The sequence below is a fragment of the Archocentrus centrarchus genome, unplaced genomic scaffold (assembly GCF_007364275.1).
Source record: "Archocentrus centrarchus isolate MPI-CPG fArcCen1 unplaced genomic scaffold, fArcCen1 scaffold_76_ctg1, whole genome shotgun sequence".
Classification (NCBI taxonomy): domain Eukaryota; kingdom Metazoa; phylum Chordata; class Actinopteri; order Cichliformes; family Cichlidae; genus Archocentrus; species Archocentrus centrarchus.
Genome location: NW_022060289.1, coordinates 493,625 through 514,803, shown reverse-complemented (window position 1 = coordinate 514,803; position 21,179 = coordinate 493,625). Strand labels below are relative to the sequence as shown.

General features: G+C 45.3%; 1 protein-coding gene across 2 annotated transcripts in view; it reads left to right on the top strand.

Annotated features, from left to right (window-relative positions):
* Positions 1 to 20,185, top strand: part of LOC115777808 (semaphorin-3D) — a 116,869-nt gene extending 96,684 nt beyond the window's left edge. For both annotated transcript variants that reach the window (XM_030725803.1, XM_030725802.1), the window contains exons 12-18: positions 1,455 to 1,677; positions 8,105 to 8,193; positions 10,949 to 10,990; positions 11,452 to 11,609; positions 13,388 to 13,452; positions 14,879 to 15,018; positions 18,640 to 20,185. In XM_030725803.1, coding sequence (XP_030581663.1) covers positions 1,455 to 1,677; positions 8,105 to 8,193; positions 10,949 to 10,990; positions 11,452 to 11,609; positions 13,388 to 13,452; positions 14,879 to 15,018; positions 18,640 to 19,152 — 1,230 coding nt within the window. In that variant the 3' untranslated portion in view covers positions 19,153 to 20,185. The remainder of the gene's footprint in view (positions 1 to 1,454; positions 1,678 to 8,104; positions 8,194 to 10,948; positions 10,991 to 11,451; positions 11,610 to 13,387; positions 13,453 to 14,878; positions 15,019 to 18,639) is intronic.
* Positions 20,186 to 21,179: the final 994 nt, after the last annotated feature.

The window sequence follows — 21,179 nt, the reverse complement described above, 5'->3', positions numbered from 1 at the left end:
GATAAATGGATGGATGGATGGTTGATGGATGGATGGATGGATGGTTGATGGATGGAGGATGGTTGATGGATGGATGGATGGATAGATGATGGATGGATGATGGATGGTTGATGGATGGATGGATGGATGGATGGATGGATGGATGGATGGATGGATGATGGATGGATAAATGGATGGATGGATGGTTGATGGATAGATGGATGGATGGATAAATGGATGGATGGATGGTTGATGGATGGATGGATGGATGGATGGTTGATGGATGGATGGATGGATAAATGGATGGATGGGTGGATGGTTGATGGCTCGCTGGCTGGCTGGCTCCCTGGCTGGCTGGCTGGTTGCTGGCTGCTGGCTGGCTGGCTGGTTGCTGGCTGGCTGGCTGGTGGCTCGCTGGATGGCTGGCTCCCTGGCTGGCTGGCTGTTGCTGGCTGGCTGGCTGGCTGGCTGGCTGGTTGGCTGGCTGGCTGGCTGGTGTTGCTGATGGCTGGCTGGTGTGGCTGGCTGGCTGCTGGCTGGCTGGTTGCTGGCTGCTGGCTGGCTGGCTCCCTGGCTGGCTGCTGGTTGCTGGCGGCTGGCTGGCTGGTTTGCTGGCTGGCTGGCTGGCTGGCTCCCTGGCTGGCTGGGGTGCTGGTTGCTGGCTGCTGGCTGGCTGGCTGGCTGGTGCTGGCTGGCTGGCTGGCTGGCTGGCTCCCTGGCTGGCTGGCTGGTTGCCTGGCTGGCTGGCTGGCTGGCTGGCTGGTTGCTGGCTGGCTGGCTGGCTCGCTGGCTAGGCTGGCGGCTGGCTGATGGTGGATGGTGCTGGTTAGTTGGTAGATTGTTGAGCTGCTGGGTTGGTGTCTGATGGTGGTTATTGGCTGTAGTAACTGGTGGCTGGATGGTGCTGTACTGGATTGATCACTGGATGGTGGTCTGATGGTAGGATGGATGGATGGTTGATGGGTTGATGGATGGATAAATGGATGGATGGATGTTCACTCTGATAAGGTAAATTTACACTTCCTCCACACTGACTGGTGAGATCAAGGTGAAGTTCAGTATTTCAGGGCAGCTCTGAGAGAAGCTTGTTGTGCCTGCAGCTAACAGTGTGCTGAAATCCTTGTTCCCAGCGACCACCCTGCAGGCTGATGGGACTAGTTCTTCAGGTTTGTTATGTGTGCAAACTCGAATTGAGACTGTGATTGGTACAAAGCAGTTCCAAGGCAAAAAAAAAAAAGGCTCAACCAGGTTCTTGTTTCTGTCTTTAAAGGTTTTCTTGAATAAAAACCAGTTTAAGGACATGCTAACCAGGCTAGAAACCAGGGCCTTAAAGTTCTTTGCTGTGAACACCACAGAAAACTTTGTCATCATTTAGCAGATAAACATGAACCTGTCTTCTTCACAGCACCTTGCTTTCAGTCATTTGGCTTTCCAGTTGATGTTCCTACTCTTTATTCTTCTGTCCGGTCCTCCAGTGTCCCAGCGAGACCTACGATGCTCTCCACAAGTCCACTAAGGACTTCCCAGACGAGGTGGTGAGCTTCATGCGGCAGCATCAGCTGATGTGGGAGCCCGTCCTGCCTCTGGGTGGCAGACCCATCTTAACCCGCGTCAACTCAGCCTACATGTTAAAGAAGGTTGTGGTCGACCGGGTGGATGCTGAGGACGGACCGTACGATGTCTTACACCTGGGAACAGGTGAGGAGGATGAGGGGACGAAAAGGATGCAGTGTCGAAGCGTGTGGAGGGAAACAGGCGTTAGTCTGACAGACTGAGAATGTGAAGTCTGTCTGTTACCAGTGACAGTTCAGTTCACTTGATGCAGAGTGTGAAGGAAAATGAGTCAAAAAAGCAAGGAGAGAAAGGAAAGGTTAGAGTTACAAGGTGGAGAAAATCAGCAGGAAGTGAGATAGATGGAAGAAAGGACAGAAACCCGGGACGACAGAAAAACTAAAAGGAATTTCATGGAATTCCACAGAACACGAGCTGATGTTGTAGATGTGGGATTAGGCAGGGCGGGTGGACAGAGAAGGAAGAGAGGTGGAAAGCCCCGCTGTGAGAAACTGAAGACTAGATAAAAAGAAGAAGCAGGAATGAGAAATATGAGTGATCAATATTATTATTTATTAATCACTGGATGCATTTTCACAAAATAGAGGAAGACGTTCGGACAAAGGTTTGGTCCTGGTGTATTATGACTACATTCACCTCAAATCACAAATCAAATGATTGAAACTTATGAGCAGCACTTGGTGACAGTGGGAAGGAAAAACTCCCTTTAACAGGAAGAAACCTCCATCAGAACCAGGCTCAGGGAGGGGGGGTCATCTGCTGAGGGGGGGGGGCAGAGATTAATAATAACTAATGATTAAATACAGAGTGGAGTATAAACAAAGTAAATAAGGTGAATAAAAAGAAACAGTGCATTATGTGAACCCCCCAGCAGACTAGGCCTATAGCAGCATAACTAAGGGAGGGTTCAGGGTCACCTGATCCAGCCCTAGCTATAAGCTTTATCATAAAGGAAAGTTTTAAGCCTAATCTTAAAAATAGAGAGGGTGTCTGTCTCCCGAATCCAAGCTGGGAGCTGGTTCCACTGAAGAGGCGCCTGAAAGCTGAAGGCTCTGCCTCCCATTCTACTCTTAAGTATCCGAGGAACCACAAGTAAGCCAGCAGTCTGAGAGAGAAGTGCTCTGTTGGGGTGATATGGTACTATGAGGTCTTTGAGATAAGATGGTGCCTGATTATTCAAGACCTTGTATGTGAAGAGAAGGATTTTAAATTCTATTCTAGATTTAATACCTATGGCCAGAGATGGGAAGTAACAAAGTACAAATACTTTGTTACTGTACTTAAGTAGATTTTTCAGGTATCTATACTTTACTTGAGTATTTATTCTGGCTACTTTTTACTTTTACTCCCTACATTTTTACACAAATATCTGTACTTTCTAGTCCTTACATTTTCAAACAAACACGTCTGAGTGAAGTTTGTATTTCACTGCGCCGTTAAACATCAAATCATCTGAGCCTAAATGGAGGAACAATAACACAGAACAGACAATCCTATCTGTGTATCCCCCATCACGGGGCGTATCGCATACAAACAGATTAATCATGCAAAACCATTTATTATGTACCATATATAATCAGGGCTTACAGCGGGCCGGACTGAGTACCGATGTTTGTAAGTTGTGCTCGCCGTACTTCCAGCATCTTAGCTAGCTCTACTGAAGAGCATAAAGAGAGTAACGTGTGGTTTTAAATGCACTGTTTCTAAAGGCTCACCAAATATCAGCAAGCACAAAGAGTGTGTGCAGTTTGTCACACAGTGCGACAGAGTCTGAATCAAAGCTGCTGATGCTGAGATTCATTCACTGAATCCAACATTTATTCAGCCTTTTACTTTCTTTGAGTACATTTCAGAGCCTGTACTTTTTACTTTTGCTTAAGTAAAGAAGTTAAACCAGTACCTTTACCAAAGTATTTTTTAACACAAGTACTTGTACATCTACTTAAGTCAAGTCAAGTCAAGTTTATTTATAAAGCACATTTAAAACAACGACGTTGACCAAAGTGCTGTACAAGATCTGTAACCCCAAGGACTATACTAAATAAAAATAAAAATATATAAATAAATAAATAAAATAATAAAGTACAGAATGCCTGTACTTTTGCCACCTCTGCCTATACATAGCAAGCTCTAATCTCTGTAATAAAATGTTATGGTCAACAGTATCAAAGCTGCACTGAGGTCCAACAGGACAAGAACAGAGATGAGTCCACTGTCAGAGGCTGTAAGGAGATCATTGGTAACCTTCACTAATGCTGTTTCTGTACTGTGATGAATTCTGAAACCTGACTGAAACTCTTCAAATAAACCGTTCCTCTGCAGATGATCAGTGAGCTGTTTTACAACTACTCTTTCAAGAATCTTTGAGAGAAAAGGAAGGTTGGAGATTGGCCTATAATTAGCTAAGGCAGCTGGGTCACTGATGGCTTTTAATGGTTTAATTACAGCCACCTTGAAGGCCTGTGGTACACAGCCAACCAATGCAGACAGATATTAATCTTTGTGTTTGGACTCGGTTTGGCTGTTAGATTTTAACCTGTTGGTAAAATAAGATCAGCTGAGTCACAGCACTAACACAACTTAACACACAACACTAACACAGCTTTCCTGTGTCAGACTGACTGACTGCAGCTCGCCTGTTATGTGTAAACATGCTTTCATTCATTATCTCAGCGATGAATAATGGAGCTTTTATTGTGGCGGGCTGACAGGTTTTCTGAGTGTGTTCTGGCTTTGTTGGTTAATGTGCACACAGGTGTGTTTTCTTCTTTGTGTCTCTCCAGCTCAATGATTCTGTGTGTGTACTCAGGATCGTGTGTGTATGTGTGTTTTTGACAGTGAGTGGTTGTGTGTTCATGTGTGATGAATGGCAGAGGTTATTTAAGTGCTGGTGACAGATCGGGGGGCCCGAGGTGCACCGACTGCTCCATACATCTCTGCTAAGTGGATTCCTCTTCAGCATCTCTCACCTCCCCATTAACTGCACATTTACCTGCCTGATAAATGCTCCTTCTAATCTTTCACAGACTCAGATTTTCACATAGCACCACCAGGAGGAATATTTCTGTCTTCCTGAGTGACGTGACTTTTATTGGTTTGTTATATCCCATTTTAAAAATATCACGCTCTTTAATCATTACATTAAGTCTGCAGGTTACTGAGGGCTTGTAGGAGTTTGAGTTGTGGCTTCTAATGAAGTTTCAACATGTGTGTGAATGTAGCTAAATGATGTTTACAGGAAGTCTCAGTTATTGCAACCAGCTCTGTTTTTAGTGATCCAAATCCAACAGGAAACTGTCTCAGGTTTGAAATGAAACACATTCAGCTAATGACACAGGCAGAATAAGAACGCAGTGAGAATTATAAAATGTGTAATGAATCGTGCAGATGTGTTTCCATTTCTGTTGTTGAGAAAACGTAAATAACAAAGCTGTAGTTCGTCCTTCAGCACTTTCTGCTCTGCTTCTTTTTCGAGGTCCCAGAACGTTTTTCTCCTGAGCAGCTCAGATACATTCATAAAGCGCTCTTAGCAAACCCTGATCTCACAGGTGCTGCATTTCAGCAACAAACATTCAGTTTTGCATAAGGCTCAGCGATGTCCTAAACAGCTGAGCACCGATTGCCTTGGTCAAACTTTGAATCTGAGCCGGCTCAGTCTGACATAGCCTGTAGGTGCAACTTCAGGCCGCGAGGTCACACTAGGCAACCAATGAGGCAGAGTTCCTCACTGAAGGCAGGTGAGGATTATAAGCCCTGATTTCTTCAAGCAGCCCTCACCTCACCTCAGCAGACACACCTGGTGGCAGTGTGTCAGGTGCACACTGGGAGACTGAAGATGGAAACGGGCAGACTATGAGTATACACAGGTATAAACAGGATACATTTTTTTTCAGTGGTCATCCATATAATCATATATACTGTGTTTTCATCTGCAATAAAACACTAACTTCCTTAAACTGCTGGGTCCTTGAGCTTTTCACAAACCCTGCTGAGACTGGAAGGAGCTCACTGAGCCTGGCTGTGGGGCTGTAACAGGATGTCAGTGCTGCAGCACGTCAGTTTGTTGGCCACAATCAGCTGTAAGTGTTATTATTGCAAAATGGAAGCATTTGGAAACTCGGCCACAAAATTTTATTGTAAAGTGCTTTGGTCACCTTCGTTGGTTGTGTTAAGCGCTATATAAATGAAATGAAATGAAAATGGCGGACCACGTAAAGTTAGAGATCGGGGTCGCACAGTGCTTATTGTAGGGTCTTTACCCACAATACAAAGCGCCTTGAGGCAACTGTTTGTTGTGATTTGGCGCTATATAAATAAAATTGAATTGAAAATTGAATTGAACACTGCTGACCTCCTCTGACATTAATATCAGCACAAATACTGTGTGCCAGGAGCTTGATGGCCAGCAGCTCCTGTAGGTGGACCATATTCTGCATGTTGATAAACTGCAGTGTGTGCTGGTGCTGATGTCACAGCAACGTGCCTGTTTGTCATAGTCTTTGGATGCTCGACACAGATTTATCCTTCATCCTGTGTTTGATCAAAGCTGATGCTAAAATGATAACACAGTGGACACCTGCATGGACATTTTCATCTCATGTTTTTCAATCAGTGAACGATAACAAGTGAAAGGTGGAGATGTCTGTGCCTGGCTTTGCTATGCAGAGGATCAGGTTCATGTATGTGGGTTTCCCAGAGCAATGAACCCTGACCTCACCTGACTTAATGGAGGTCTTAAACATAAACCAAAGGTCAAAAGTGACACGCTGGTTAGAGTTCAAAGTGGACACCAGAGAATTTATTTTGGAAACATTATTGCTATTACATTGCTTACTTGTGGTTCCTCGGATACTTAAGAGTAGAATGGGAGGCAGAGCCTTCAGCTTTCAGGCCCCTCTTCTGTGGAACCAGCTTCCAGCTTGGATTCAGGAGACAGACACCCTCTCTATTTTTAAGATTAGGCTTAAAACTTTCCTTTATGATAAAGCTTATAGTTAGGGCTGGATCAGGTGACCCTGAACCCTCCCTTAGTTATGCTGCTATAGGCCTAGGCTGCTGGGGGGTTCCCATAATGCACTGTTTCTTTTCATTCATCTTATTTACTTTGTTTATACTCCACTCTGCATTTAATCATTAATTATTATTAATCTCTGTCTGCCCCCCCTCAGCAGATGACCCCCCCTCCCTGAGCCTGGTTCTGATGGAGGTTTCTTCCTGTTAAAGGGAGTTTTTCCTTCCCACTGTCACCAAGTGCTGCTCATAGGGGGTCGTTCTGACTGTTGGGTTTTCTCTGTATTATTGTAGGGTCTTTACCCACAATACAAAGCGCCTTGAGGCGACTGTTTGTTGTGATTTGGCGCTATATTAATAAATTGAATTGAATGGCTGGTTAACATAGGTGTGCCTTTGAGAAGGGGTCTGTTTGGATTTAGTGAAGGTTGGGAAATCAATAATCCTCTGAATGCTGAACAGGAATGGTGAGCCATATGTCTGAGCAGTGGTTTTGGTATGTTCTCTTGGTTAGCTGTTATGTTACCGTTATGATACCAGAGAAATTTGTGAAAATAAATCATTAAATAGCAACACATTAAAACAAAAACCAGCTGCTATCCTGGCTTTGCTGAGCACCATAATAACCTTGTCTCAATGCTATAACTACATTTCATATTTATATGTAAGTGAAGCAGATGGCAGTTACAAAGTTAGTGTAGTGAACTCAGAGTAAAATGAACTGTAATAAGAGTTTAGAAGCAGAGATATTAAAGTGACAAAAATAAGAAACATTCAGAAAGAGTGAAGAAGCAGAAGTCACTGGGAGAGCTGCTTCATCTGACAGAAGCACGTCTGTTTCTTCCCAGCGTTGTGTTGATTTGTGGTCTCTTTGCAGCTGCACTTGTGTGTTTAGACTCAAAGAAGAGCACAATCACAAAGCTGCCAGATTTCTGACTGAGATGAAATGTTACAAAGGCCGTGAAGCGCATCATTACTCAGTGATGGAGGGTACCCGTGATGGACAGACATTTCTGTAGACACACACACACACACACAGCATGGAGGAGTCTCACAAACACAAAGAGTTCCTGCAGCGGAGCTTTATGAGCTTCCCGGGAGCGTCCTGAGGTGATTGTTCGTGTACGTATGTTTGTTGTGGGCCTTTGCGTGTCCTCAGCAGCTGATTTGTGTTTGTGTTCCATGTGGTTTCACTGTGTTACATCTTACTGCATGGAGAGTGTGGTTTCCCTGTCACAGCTGGTGGCTGCCATAAATCCTCTGTGAGGTGTGTTCAGCTGCGTTACGAAGGTTACTGCTGTAGAATGTGTTAACATGGCAGTGAGCCTGCTTTGTGTGTGAATATGGTTTCTCAGAGGGGCCTCCCTCTGGGACACCGCAGAGCTCCTGCTCCTTGACTCTGCTTTGGAGGACATTAAATGGATGAAGTTTCCTCTGAAGACGACTGCGTGCATTATTACTGTGCATCTTTGCAGATGTTATATTAGGGGAGATTCCCTGCCACAGGATTCCCAACATCAACCAAGCTTCTGTTCTGTTACAGATGATGGGAAGGTGGTGAAGGCAGTCTCTGTCATTAAAGACAACTGGGACACAGAGGAGGTCATACTGGAGGAGCTGACAGTCTTCCAGGTGAGAGGTCATTCCAGGGTCTTCAAAGATGGAGACCAGTGTGTTACATTTTCCAACCACCCAAAGTCAGTCAGCATATTCACAGGTGTGTGTCCCTCCCTGCTGAGTCTGCAGTTAACACTTTCCTGATGAGTTCATGGTCTCTCTCTCCATTTGAAGTTTTGTTTAATGTAACATCGTTTTGTAAATGACGGTGCCCTTCAGTGTCCAGAAGAACCATAAAGCAGGGCATGATTTAGTGTGTACTGGCTCTCAGTTTCTCCATCAGATCCAAAGACAGTCAAAAAGTTGGACATAACGTCTGGATGCGCAGAGAGAAGCCACCGTGAGAGCGCCCCCTGTGGTCGCAGAAACACTTCCATCCCCACAGAGGAAAACAGCGTGGCCTCTCTCCACACTTTAATGATGAGTTTATGGCCCAGTTGCTCATTTCAGGTCAAATTAGATTATATAGTGAGTCCATGTTGTGAATGTTGATCATTCAGAGTTTGAGAGATTACCTGTGGTCAGTGAGTCTGATCGATCAGGTCCATACACGCTCAAAGCTGCGTGCATCTTTAATCTGTCTGCGGTCACATCCAAGGTTGGAAAAGAAGGTCCTGCGAGCACCCAGAAACCGTGTGACGACTGCAGCTGATGTTATTTGGCTGATATAAAGAAAGCTGTCTCCCACAGAAGCTTTAAGCCTCAGAGCAGCCTCACTCACGGAGCTACGCAGGACTTTTATGGCTAAAACCACAGAGCTTGTGGTGATTCCCACTGTGACCGTGTGATGGAGCATCGTTTTCTGGAAAAACTCCACTAAACACAAAAACAGATAGAGGGCACATATTTCCCAAGGTCATCTGGGTAAATAAGCTAATGGGGACGGCAGGGAGAGAGAAGTGAGGAGGGATGAATACATTAGGGTGAAAGGAAGAAATGCAGCTGGACTAAAAACAGAAACACAGGGAGTAAAGACAGAAATAGAGCAGAGGGGAATAAAAAGACGTGAGAGAGATGGAAGCAGAAAATGAAATGGAGAAATGAAGCTGAGGACAGGTGGAGGAAGGAAGAACAGCCACAAACAAACAGGATGCACACGCACTCAGTCTGCTGACAGGAACAAGCTCATTTCCAGCAGAGCTACAAAACAGCCGGTATTTCACAGTCTTCCATCGAGTGAAGTGTGGTGGGGCTGCAGGAGGCTGCTGTGCACCCTGACCGGCTTTCTCATGAATGCTTGCTCAGTTTGTAGCTGTGACAGAACACAGCGTAGCCATATCACTGTAAAACACTTTGTCTCTCCTTCAGGTCCACTCCTCAGCCCAGAGCGGTCAGGGGGCAGTGACTCCCTTTGTGAAATGCTTTAACAAGTCAGTGAGCCAGAAAAATGGAGCTGTGGGGTAATTTTAACCCCCGAAGAAGAAAGAGACTTATAGACTTCTAATCTCAGTAGATGCCCTGACCTCACAGCCGTGTGCGTCGCTCTGAGGCATTCCTCAGCCTCCACACAGCTGAATTATTGCTGCTTTTAAGACCAGAGTCTGTGCTTTGGACTCAGTCATATGAGTCGACCTCTCTTCCTCCATTCTTGCAGGTTTGTCTCCAAATAAAACTCTGTTAGTTTATGCTCGTTTTATCAGGCAATAAGTTCATTTAGGTTTAGCTTTGGCACAGAGGGGTCTGAGGTTTCCTGCAACCTGCTCAGTTTTCACACACAGATTTGTGCTTTTTCTACATGGATTTAAAGAAAGAAAGAAAACTAAAATTCAATACGTAATTCATATACTGAGGCGACCCCCCCCCCCACACACACACACACACATGGATGGATGGACGGACGGGTGGGTGGGTGGACGGTTGGGTGGATGGATGGATGGATGGATGGATGGGTGGGTGGGTGGATGGATGGGTGGATGGATGGATGGATGGATGGATGGATGGATGGGTGGATGGGTTGGTGGACGGACGGACGGACGGACGGGTGGGTGGATGGATGGATGGACGGACGGACGGACGGGTGGGTGGATGGACAGATGGGTGGATGGATGGATGGACGGACGGACGGACGGGTGGGTGGGTGGGTGGGTGGGTGGACGGGTGGGTGGACGGACAGATGGGTGGATGGATGGATGGATGGATGGATTCTGTATCACTTTCACATAAAGAATCACTGTAGTTTGATTCTTGATTTTCGGGGCAGTGAACAGGAACAGGAGAGCAGGCCCCTCGTACCTGCACTCCCATAATTATAACACATAATATTAAATAAGCTGTAAGATACAAAGACACAAGATACAAATGGAGTTTTATAATGAACTCTGCATATGGAACCTAAAAGCCCTCCAACCTACACATACACCTTCATATTATACACACCACCCATTCAATAACCTGACTGTGCATCAATAAATAAATGCTGTTTAAATGTTTGGATGGTAAAAATCAGTTACAAATATAAATGTCTCAGGTGTCCACTGATGTAGTGATCTGATTATTTTAGCAGTAATTTCATGTGTAAAGTAAGCATCAGTCCAGCTGTTCCACAGCCTGAATGCTGTGTGTCTCCCACACTCACTCACCAAAAAGCACTTCCTGAATGGTGCAATAGCAAAGCTGAGACTGATAAAGTGCTGCAGTTACTCCTAAAACCTAAATCATGCCTTTCCTCATCATTAATTCCCTCCTGTCGCACCGGGGGTTAAAAACACTGATGAATGTCACTGTCATCATATTTTATGTTGTTTCATCCATTTTCCTGTTTGTCCCACAGAGTCCCACTCCCATCCTCAGCATGCAGCTTTCAACCAAGAGAGTAAGTTCATCTGTGAGCCGTTTCCCTCTGAATCGTAGGGACGGATCTGAGGACCTTTGTAAATGCAAGAACACGTTTGAGGAATAAAGTTGTTGTTGATGCTTTCATATCCCAGCAGCAGATCTGATCAAACAGGAAATGATTCAAAGTTTCAAAGATGGATTTAAATACAGAAAAATCAGCTTCTAAATCTCTCAGTTCTGTGTCATTTTTATATAGAGGTAACTGTTATTCTGCAAAGCAGGAAAAACTGTTTGGTAATTGTTTTTAGAGATTTCTGTCTTTGATTAACGGTGTCAACGCTTTGCCATCTGTGCATGAAATCTTTAACTTAAAAACCCTGAGATAAACATGTATGAAGGATGCGGGTGAAAGAGGACGTTGAGCAACCTTTTAGGGGTGTGAAACAGATACGAGCCCGGAGGATGTATGGTGACCTCTCTCCTCCGCCTCCTCCACAGCAACAGCTATACGTGTCCAGCGAGCTTGGTGTGGCCCAGCTGGGGCTGCAGAGGTGCGAGTTATACGGGACCGGCTGTGCCGAGTGCTGCCTGGCCAGAGACCCCTACTGCTCCTGGGATGGACAGACCTGCTCCAGATACTTCACCATGAGCCGGAGGTAAAGAGGCCGGAGAGGAGGAGGTTTATCAGCAGGAGTGAAGCTGGAAGGCTTTAGGATTTACTCTCACTGTATTCAAACATATTAAGTTTATTCATACAGCACATTTTAACAACAAGGCAATTTAATGTGCTTGACATAAACTATAAAAGGTCAAAGTAAAGCAGCATATAAAAGAGCAGCATGCAAGTCTTTATTTTAAAAGCAGAAAACTGGTGCAGCTCTTCAGCAGAATCAGACACGGCTGTAAGGCTCAGCACTGACTCAGGTGTTTTACAGCTCTATTAATGGTATCAGCTGTATGAGACGAGCTCACTCTGAGGTAAGAGGCTCGACTTAGTTTCAGTGTCACTGAAAGCTCAGAGCTTTGAGTCCGTCTCCTCTCTCACACTCAGCCGCTCTGCTGCCGGCACACCTGTGCCTGCGTGTGATTGGTTAGTGCCACCCCTCTCACGTAAACACAGCCATAGCTCAAAGCTGCCTACACCCCTCCTTCACACACTCACACTCTGATGGATGCAGCTCGGGGTTCGGTATGTTGCCCGAGGATACTTCAACACCACAACCAGGGATTGAACCACCGACCTTCCAATTAGCAGATGCCCGACCCTTCCTCCTCCTGAACCACAGCTGGACCCCAGGCTGATAAACTCTGGACTGCCCTCTCGAGCTGATAACCACCTTTGTGTGACCTTTTATATGCTCATGTCAGGGGAAGTGACACAGGAAAGATGTGGTGGATACTCTGAACTTTCATTGACCTGGATCTTAATTTTGGGTCTGAAGGCTGAGCTCTCTTTGGCTTCGGGGGGGGCATAGAAGCTTTGAGAACCTTTTTCTAAGCAGAAACCTGATGTGTTCTGTTTGCCTTCAGCTTTTATGAGCCTGTTCATTTTAAATAAAGTGTAAATGAAGGCTGCTGCTGGGGGAAGCTGAGCCCTCAGTTCTACATACAGGACAATAACAGAAAGGTCACATGCACAATGACATAAACCTGAAATAACAGTTGTGTGTCAGTGCCTGGATGTCCACAGACTCCACAGCCAGAAGATTTAAGGTGAAGGCTTGAATACAGGCTGCACTCGTGTTTCCTCAAACAGCTGAAAGGAGAACGCTTAAAGAAGGATGCAGGAGTCGCCTTTAGAGGACAGGGAGGATGGGTGCAGAGGGGGGAACAGAGGGAGGTCATGACAAAAGTCTTTATCAAGGCTGAAACCACACTGTGTTTTTACAGCCTGTTCTCACCCTGCCTCCTCATTCATAACCACAGGCGCTCTTTTTTAAATTTGGCACCAAAGGAGCCAAAAAGGAGCTCGGCAACATCAGCGAGGAGGAGGCTTAACTGATGAGTCTGCTCGGCTACTTTATTCACACAAAGCACCAACAGCTCAGAGGGATGTGCAAAGTTTCACAAATACTAAGAAACACGTAAAAATATCAAATCTTACTATCAAGTATGTCCAAGAGGTTTAATCATCCGTCAACCGAGCTCCGGCTGGAAGTCCTGTGTGCACTGCATCAGTCACACGTGTGTGTGTGTGTGTGTGTGTGTGTGTGTGTGTGTGTGTGTGTGTGTGTGTGTGTGTGTGTGTGTGTGTGTGAGAATGTCTGCACCCCCCTGCTGTCTAAATAAATAACATACTAAACCTTCATGTGAGTCATCAACACAACAACACTTACAGGTGCAGTGTTGTCTTTAGGTTCAGTCTAAATAAGATGTTACAGATACAAACAGATGCTTAAAAATCTGTGTGTGTGTGTGTGTGTGTGTGTGTCAGGCGGGCGCGCAGACAGGATGTGAAGTATGGAGACCCCTGGAGCCAGTGTCCAGTCACAGAGGATGGTGAGCATGAATAAACTGTGATTTTCCTCCCATCACTTCCATAACAGACAGGTCCCTAAATGAGGATCTGCTTCACGTGTATGTGACTCTGTGAAGAGTCGCTGTGTGGAGGGAGTGTGAAAGGTCACAGCGCGTGGGCCCAGAGGAGTCTGTGCTCAGAGCTCATGTTCAGACGGCAGCACTCGTGCAGGAACTCGTGTTCTTGCTGAGGATGGTTCCAGTTCCACACCACAGGCTTTTAAACAGGGGTCCAGTGACCACCTCCAGACCAGCTCATTTATGTCATACAGTAACTTCAGTATATTTAATGAAGCCATGCAGTACATGCTGTGAATATTTTCCAAGCCTCAGAGTACAAGACGTGTCACTTTTTACTGTAATTCCTGTTATAAGTTTTCTCTGACATATTTCGGCCCACATGGATTCACAAGTGCAGCAAACACACTGAAGCTCTGTTAAAATCCGTGTTAGACTCACTAAAGATCACAGCTTAAAGCAGTGATTTTCCCTGAAACCGCTCTGACAGGTAGCTGATCTGTGATCTGTGTTTACCCTGGAAATGTCTTCAGATTATTCATGAAGATATGAAGCATGCTGGTGTCTGCCTGTGTGTGTGTGTGTGTGTGTGTGTGTGTGTGTGTGTGTGTGTGTGTGTGTGTGTGAGATGTTTAAATGGCCTTTCCTTTGCTCTCTGGCTTTCTTACCCTCCCTCACACTGGACCCCTCCCTCATGGATTTTGTTCATTAGAAGCTAAAGTGTCAAACGAGCACACTGAGATGAATTTTATACTTTATATTAATTAACTGTTTAGTCTCCCCTCCCTGTTAATGAGCTCTCCTCCTTTGATGATCTGAATTAGTATTTTTTTTCTCTGCATTCACCTGAAACAGGTGTCTCTTCTTTCAGGGCTGTGCTTTATATTTTAATTAAAGGCATTAATTATGAAGTATAAGTGCCTGTTGTTACCGTGGTGTTCTGCACGGACCTGTGGTGCCCTCTAGTGGACATGTTTCATAACTGCAGTTCTCTCAAAATAATATATTTTACAATTAAAGGTACAGTCAGTCATTTTTTGAGGTAATTTAATAGAGAATGAATTGTACCCATAAATAAGCATTGATTAGTGTGTAAATTTAATTATGCACATGATGATAGTGGGAAACAACCCCACAGGTTTAATACCTGAGGCTGAAGAAGCCTTGGGATGAGGCAAAATGTTTTTAAGAAACTTTTTTCAAGCTCCAGAGACTTCCATGATGACCCACATTTCTGTATGCAGAAATTGGGTCATCATCATCGCCTCAGGCTAACTGAGACACCAAAAGGAAAGGATTCATTCTATCGGAGAGCGCTACAGCATGTGTAAGACAAAGAACAGCACCCATCATCCTAAAGATTTCCCTCTTCATCCTGTTTCTCGCTCAGAGTCTGACTCAGTGGAGGTGAAGGTGGTGTACGGTGTCGAGGGAAACTCCACCTTCCTGGAGTGTGTTCCTCGGTCGTCCCAGGCAGAGCTCAGGTGGACGCTGCAGCAATCTGTCAGTCAGACACATGAGAGCAGACAGGTGAGTTCACCTGATCAGCAGGTCATCATCATCATCAGTCTTCACAATTCACATTGTTAGAACTGTTTCATGTGATGATAACCTGCTCTCAAAGCCAAACAGCCCACTTTTATTTGTCTCTAAATATTACCTCCCTGACCCTGGAAGGATGAGACATCATGGACCACAGGGTCAAAAAGAGGCTGCGTTACATATGAACCCACCAGTGGGGTAGAACCAGCCTGCCAAAGGGTCCATTCAGTTCAATTCAATTCAATTTTATTTATATAGCACCAAATCACAACAAACCGTCGCCTCAAGGCGCTTTGTATTGTGGGTAAAGACCCTACAATAATACAGAGAAAACCCAACAGTCCAAACGACCCCCTATGAGCAGCACTTGGTGACAGTGGAAAGGAAAAACTCCCTTTAACAGGAAGAAACCTCCATCAGAACCAGGCTCAGGGAGGGGGGGTCATCTGCTGAGGGGGGAGAAAAAAGACATGCTGTGGAAGAGAGACAGACATTAATATCAATTAATGATTAAATGCAGAGTGGAGTATAAACAAAGTAAATAAGGTGAATGAGAAACAGTGCATTATGGGAACCCCCCAGCAGCCTAGGCCTATAGCAGCATAACTAAGGGATGGTTCAGGGTCACCTGATCCAGAAATCTGCTCTCTCTTTCTAGTCCCTGTCAGTACTCTAGCTGCAGCATTTTGGATCAGCTGAAGGCTTTTCAGGGAGCTTTTAGGACAGCCTGATAATAATGAATTACAATAGTCCAGCCTAGAAGTAATAAATGCATGAATGAGCTTTTCAGCATCACTCTGAGAAAGGATGTTTCTGATTTGAAGCTTTCCTTTTCAGAGGAGCCACAGTATCCAAAGTTATACGCAGTGAGGATGTAAAACTACTGATGAGATAATCGACCTCACTGGGAGCAGAGTTTAGGTAGCTGCTCTGCACTGTGTTGGCACTGAAGAGCATAACAATGAAGGAATTAGATCCTTAAACTTAGTTACAGCACTTTCAGAAAGACTTCTACTGTAATAAAACTTATTCCCCACTGGGGCCGGCGGTAGCATAGGACAAATCTGATTCTTGCCCACCCAATCAAAACCTCCCATACCGCCTGCGGGCAGCGAAAGGTCCTCCCATCAAGCTACGCCTACAATAGTTTTTATTTTCCACACTTTGACTTTCTCACACTCTGATTCAGGGCTGCACCCCCTCGTTTCGTGCTTTTCCTTAATCTGGGTCACACTCTAGTTTCCATGTTAATATTTTTACTTCTTTTTACCATGAGCATGTATCTATCAGTAAGCCCGTGCTGAAATATCTCCCCCTGAGCGGGTTACCTGCTCCGTCTCCTCCTCTGTCCGATCAGCAGACAATCTGCTGACTAGTTTCTCTGCATGTAACAGCACAAGCACCCCTGATGCTAGTCCCACTCTAGCCACATCCCCAGACCCAAAGCAGGTCCTTCCTCTGGCCGTTTCAGCGCCAGGTCCTACCGTTGCAGACCTGAAAAGCACTGTGGCCACACAGCTAGTACTAGCTAACTATCGTACCTTCACCAGTACGTTCCGCTCATTCAGCCCGGCGTGGTACCGCATTAGACCTGGGCTGGAATACTCTGCGGCTCAGGACGCATGTTTCTGCTTCCCGAATGAATTTGTCACAAAGTTTGTCCAAAAAACCAGAAGAATGATTCTGTAGTTTTTCACATTTTGCATTTTTTGCAGTTGCTGTTCTCTTTCTGTTGTACTGTTGTATAATAAAAAAACAAAAAGAATAAAAAAAATAAATGAGTAAATGTATATTCCAGCCACAGAAGGTCACAAATCTGTGTACGTTCTCTGATGTCCCAAACCCAGATAAATGGAGAGGGTATATGTATATCTTTGTGTCTGCTAGGGCTGTACTCAACCCCCAAAAAACAAACAAATATAGCCTAATATTTTGTGTCATATTATATATATATATATATACTTGCCCACCTACATTTTCAGTCTGCCCACCCAGCTACAGTGGGCTAGAACCGGGCCTGTTCCCACTGCTGTGTAATCCATTAAAGTAAATGTAAATGTTACTAAGAAATGATCAGACAGGAGGGGGCTTTCAGGGAATACTGTTAAGTCTTCAGTTTCTATGCCATATGTCAGGACAAGATCCAGAGTATGATTAAAGTGGTGGGTGGGCTCCTTTACATTTTGAGAGAAGCCAATTGAATCTAACAATAGATTAAATGCAGTGTTGAGGCTGTCATTCTCAGCATCTACATGGATGTTAAAATCACCCACTATAATTATTTTATCTGAACTGAGCACTAAATCAGATAAAAAGTCTGAGAAATCAGACAGAAACTCTGAGTAAGGACCAGGTGGACGATAGATAATAACAAATAAAACAGCTTTTTGATTTTCCCAATTAGGATGGACAAGACTAAGAGTCAGGCTTTCAAAAGAATGAAAACTTTGTCTGGGTCTTTGATTAATTAATAAGCTGGAATTCTGGCCCACGCCTGAGTCACAAGGGAAAACTGTGCAGCAGTGATGAACCACGTCACTGCTGCACAGGAGTGCACCAGGACCAGTGTACCAGATTCACCTATTCCAGGGAAAGATGCGCTCCTTTTTTTAGGAATGATGTGAATTTTCAGCTCCTTACTGTCTTTAGTTTTCTCACTAATACTTTAAGAGATGAAGCTGTTTCCAGCCTTTTTGGTTTGTCAGGGTCCGTTTTAAATTCCACAAAGGTCCTTGAGGTCGGAGCTTCGGATGTTTGAGGGGAAATATCTGGGAATGTGGGTCTGGAATGAAACATCTGGATGATCTCTGACAGCACCTGCATATTCATAATTATGTACAGCAGCCCAAAAAAAAAGCAGAGCAGGAGGTTTTAATGACATTTCTGCACCTCTGAGTCATCAGAAATATCAGCTCTGTGAAAACATAACCATGAGCCCAGCACTTCATCACACAGGAACATCATTTACATGAGGCTGTGTAATCATGGTTGGGCTTTTTCTGTGGACTTCCAGTTACACGTTCACAGCTGCATGTGTGCCATCTAAAGTCCCTCCTTCCATCCGTGCCTTGCCTCCACTTCCACACAGTGGCAGCAGCCTCAGCAGGGTGCTCCTGCCACCCAGCTCCTCTTCTAGGCCTGGCTCCAGGGGGGTCCCTGGTTTCTGTCTTCTGGGTGAGGTGCTGCAGCTCCATTTATTCAGAATCACTCAGTCATAGCTTGAAGCCCGTTTAGTGCGGCCCCTCCCTCCCCTGATTGCATTGGGTGGCCTGTTAAAGTGGTGATTCTTCAGTTGTGGTGAAATGGCTCTGTATCAGCTCCCATAGGCATGCCTGGTAAGGTGGTGCTGTGGTCAGCACGGCTGCTTCAGATAAAAAGGCAGTTTGCAGAGATGATGTGGATCAGAGCTTCAGCTGTGACTTTGATATTAGCTGGAAGGCGTTTCACATTTCAGCCAAAGGCAGAAATGTGTTCACAGCAACCTGAAGGGACCATTTTCCTCCTGCCGTTCTCCAAACAGATCTCAGCGTTTTAGGTTTCCTGGGTGGGAATATTTGTTGGTACCTGCTGGAACCCAAAGAACTGAACTTTGTCCTGTTCTTTCCTCAGCTCCCTCCGAGCGATGACGACCGCTCCTTCCACATGAAGCGAGGCTTGCTCATTCAGCACCTGGAGCAGGCCGACTCAGGCCTGTACACCTGCAGCAGTCACGAGCACTCCTACACCCAGGTCCTAGCACGATACCGCATTCACATTATTTCCAAACACAGCCTCTACCCGGCTCGCTACACACACAACCCCAACTTCCAGAGCCCAGGGATTCTGGGGAAAATTGGCCCGGCCGGAGGAGGGATTGCTGGGTTTCTGAGCCAGTCTGGGTCCCCTCATGCGCCACCTTCTCTGCCAGAACAGGGGAACTCGTGGCTGCCCCAGCAGGTCCCTCTGAGGAGCTACAAAGACCTGCACAAGGTGGGGGGCAACAGTCTGAGCGTGGACGAGTACTGCGAGCACCTGTGGTACCGCGAGAAACGGCGGCAGCAGAAGCTCCGCACGCTGAAGATGAAACAGGAGAGCAGGAAGGCCCGCGTGAGGAGGAACAACCCCCCCGAGGTTCCCCTCTAACAAGGATCTGAGAGACCGCCAAGGACAACAGGTCCTGCACATGCACAGAGCTGATCAAGGCAAATAATGCCGGCCGGTGAAGTGACACTAATGATTATTGACCACTGAAGACTAATATTCCAAAAAAAGATACTCCTATATCCTCATCCTGAATGATATTTAGAAACTGAAAGGTAGAAACATGTCTGCCTCTGAATTCTTCTTTTTCTAAGTCACATTTCAGAAATGGGTTGCATTGCAATGCATTATGGGATGCCACTGAGAGTTTTCAGTGAGATAAATGACCTGGTAATATAAAAGTAATGCCCCATGTTTGAGGTGTGATTAAAGAAAAAGCTCCACTGATTCACCTGTAAAGACAAAAAGGACCTGATCGAAGTTCCTTCCTGTTTATATCAGGGTTGGGTTTGATTTTTGTGGGTGGGGGGGTTGACCTCCTATTATAACAGTTAGGGGGGGCCATCAGTGCCAAAAATGAGGCGAGTGAGTTAAACGGTCCCTGAGAGTGTTTCCTTATTGTGAGAGAGGATCCATAAAAGCATTTCTGCCAGCTGTACAGCTTTCAGCTTCACACACCTCCTCTGTTCCTGTTCAGCCCTGCGCTCAGTATCCGGCTCACAGGTGTGACCGACAGGTGACAGGATCAGACCCCCGCACACAGACAGGGTTCACAGGACCGTGTTTGTTTACCGCTTCACTTTAATCCTGCTTCATAAACACGTATTCATGTTTGTCCTGAGATGTAAGCTTCACTCATGCCTGACGGAGTAAACAGAAACGCACACACGAAACACACCTTACCTGAAACATTATTTACATCCATGTATAATAAAGAACTCTATTTTTCTAGTTTTCTTTCTGTATTCTGTAGAATTTAGTTCATTTTGTAAGTTTATATAAACCTGTGTTTTTCTTATAAGCAAACTTTTTTTACTTCACAGCTCTAATAAGCTTTGAGACTGAGTAATGTCATCATCTTACTGTATGTGAGTAAGCCACAAACGATCACTTCCAGTGAAAATAAAACCAAGAAACCCTTCAGGAGTTTGTTTTTTGTTCAGCGTACACTCAGCCACAGAGGAGGATGCTGGGACAAGGTGAGATGGAGGCAGGTGATCCTCTGTGGCGCCCCCTAAAGGGGGCAGCTAGAAGAAGAAGAGGTTCAGCAGTTCTGCTTCAAATCTGTCCGAGGATCATGGTTGACATCTTCCGGTCGAGCTGTGCAGTGCTGGGCTGTAAGCACGGGTCTCCCTAAAGGACTTCGGGACCTGGCGTCCCCCTCACGGATCCTGATTCTGACAGTTGGATCAGAAACGTGCATGAGTCCCTGGCTGGAGGTCATGTTTCGGCCCCTTTCAGCCATCTTGATGATGCCTCCAGGTACTTATTTATGCAGTTATTTCATCACCTAAATCTGCTTTAACTGCACATATCGAATCTCCAGTGAAATCTGATACAAACAGCTTCAAATGTTTGCCTCAAAATAAACTTTCCCTCCTGGAAGTTCCCACAGATCATAAAGCAGGACTGTCTGTCTCTTATAATGTGTGTATACACAGTTACTGCAGCTCATGTTTTGGACTACACTACAGTGCTCAGGTGTTCCTAATAAAGAGGCAGTGCTGCTGGTTTATTATATGAAACCAGAAAGTATTCAGAACCACAAACAGATTTATATAAAAGTCTTTTAGTCCTTTATTATTTGGGCCTGTGACGCGCACCTGTCCAGGTGGGTCGGTCCTTCAGGTTCACAAAGACTGCAGGTCGTTTGTAGCTTTTTGTGCATATGTTGCATAAGTGATCAAATCCCATTACACTCTTATTCAGCTGCCCTGTTCAGGCTTAATGAAGACGTTCGTCTGTGTGCTTAAATAACCGAGGCGGCTCATTCAGGCCTGACGTGTATCTAAGAAGTATATACAGGACATCAAAATATGTAATCCAGGGTATGTCTGATTTTCATGTGTTTGACCTGATTTAGGCCTTATTAGGTGATTATGGGGGTCAGTTACTTGAAAACAGCTAGA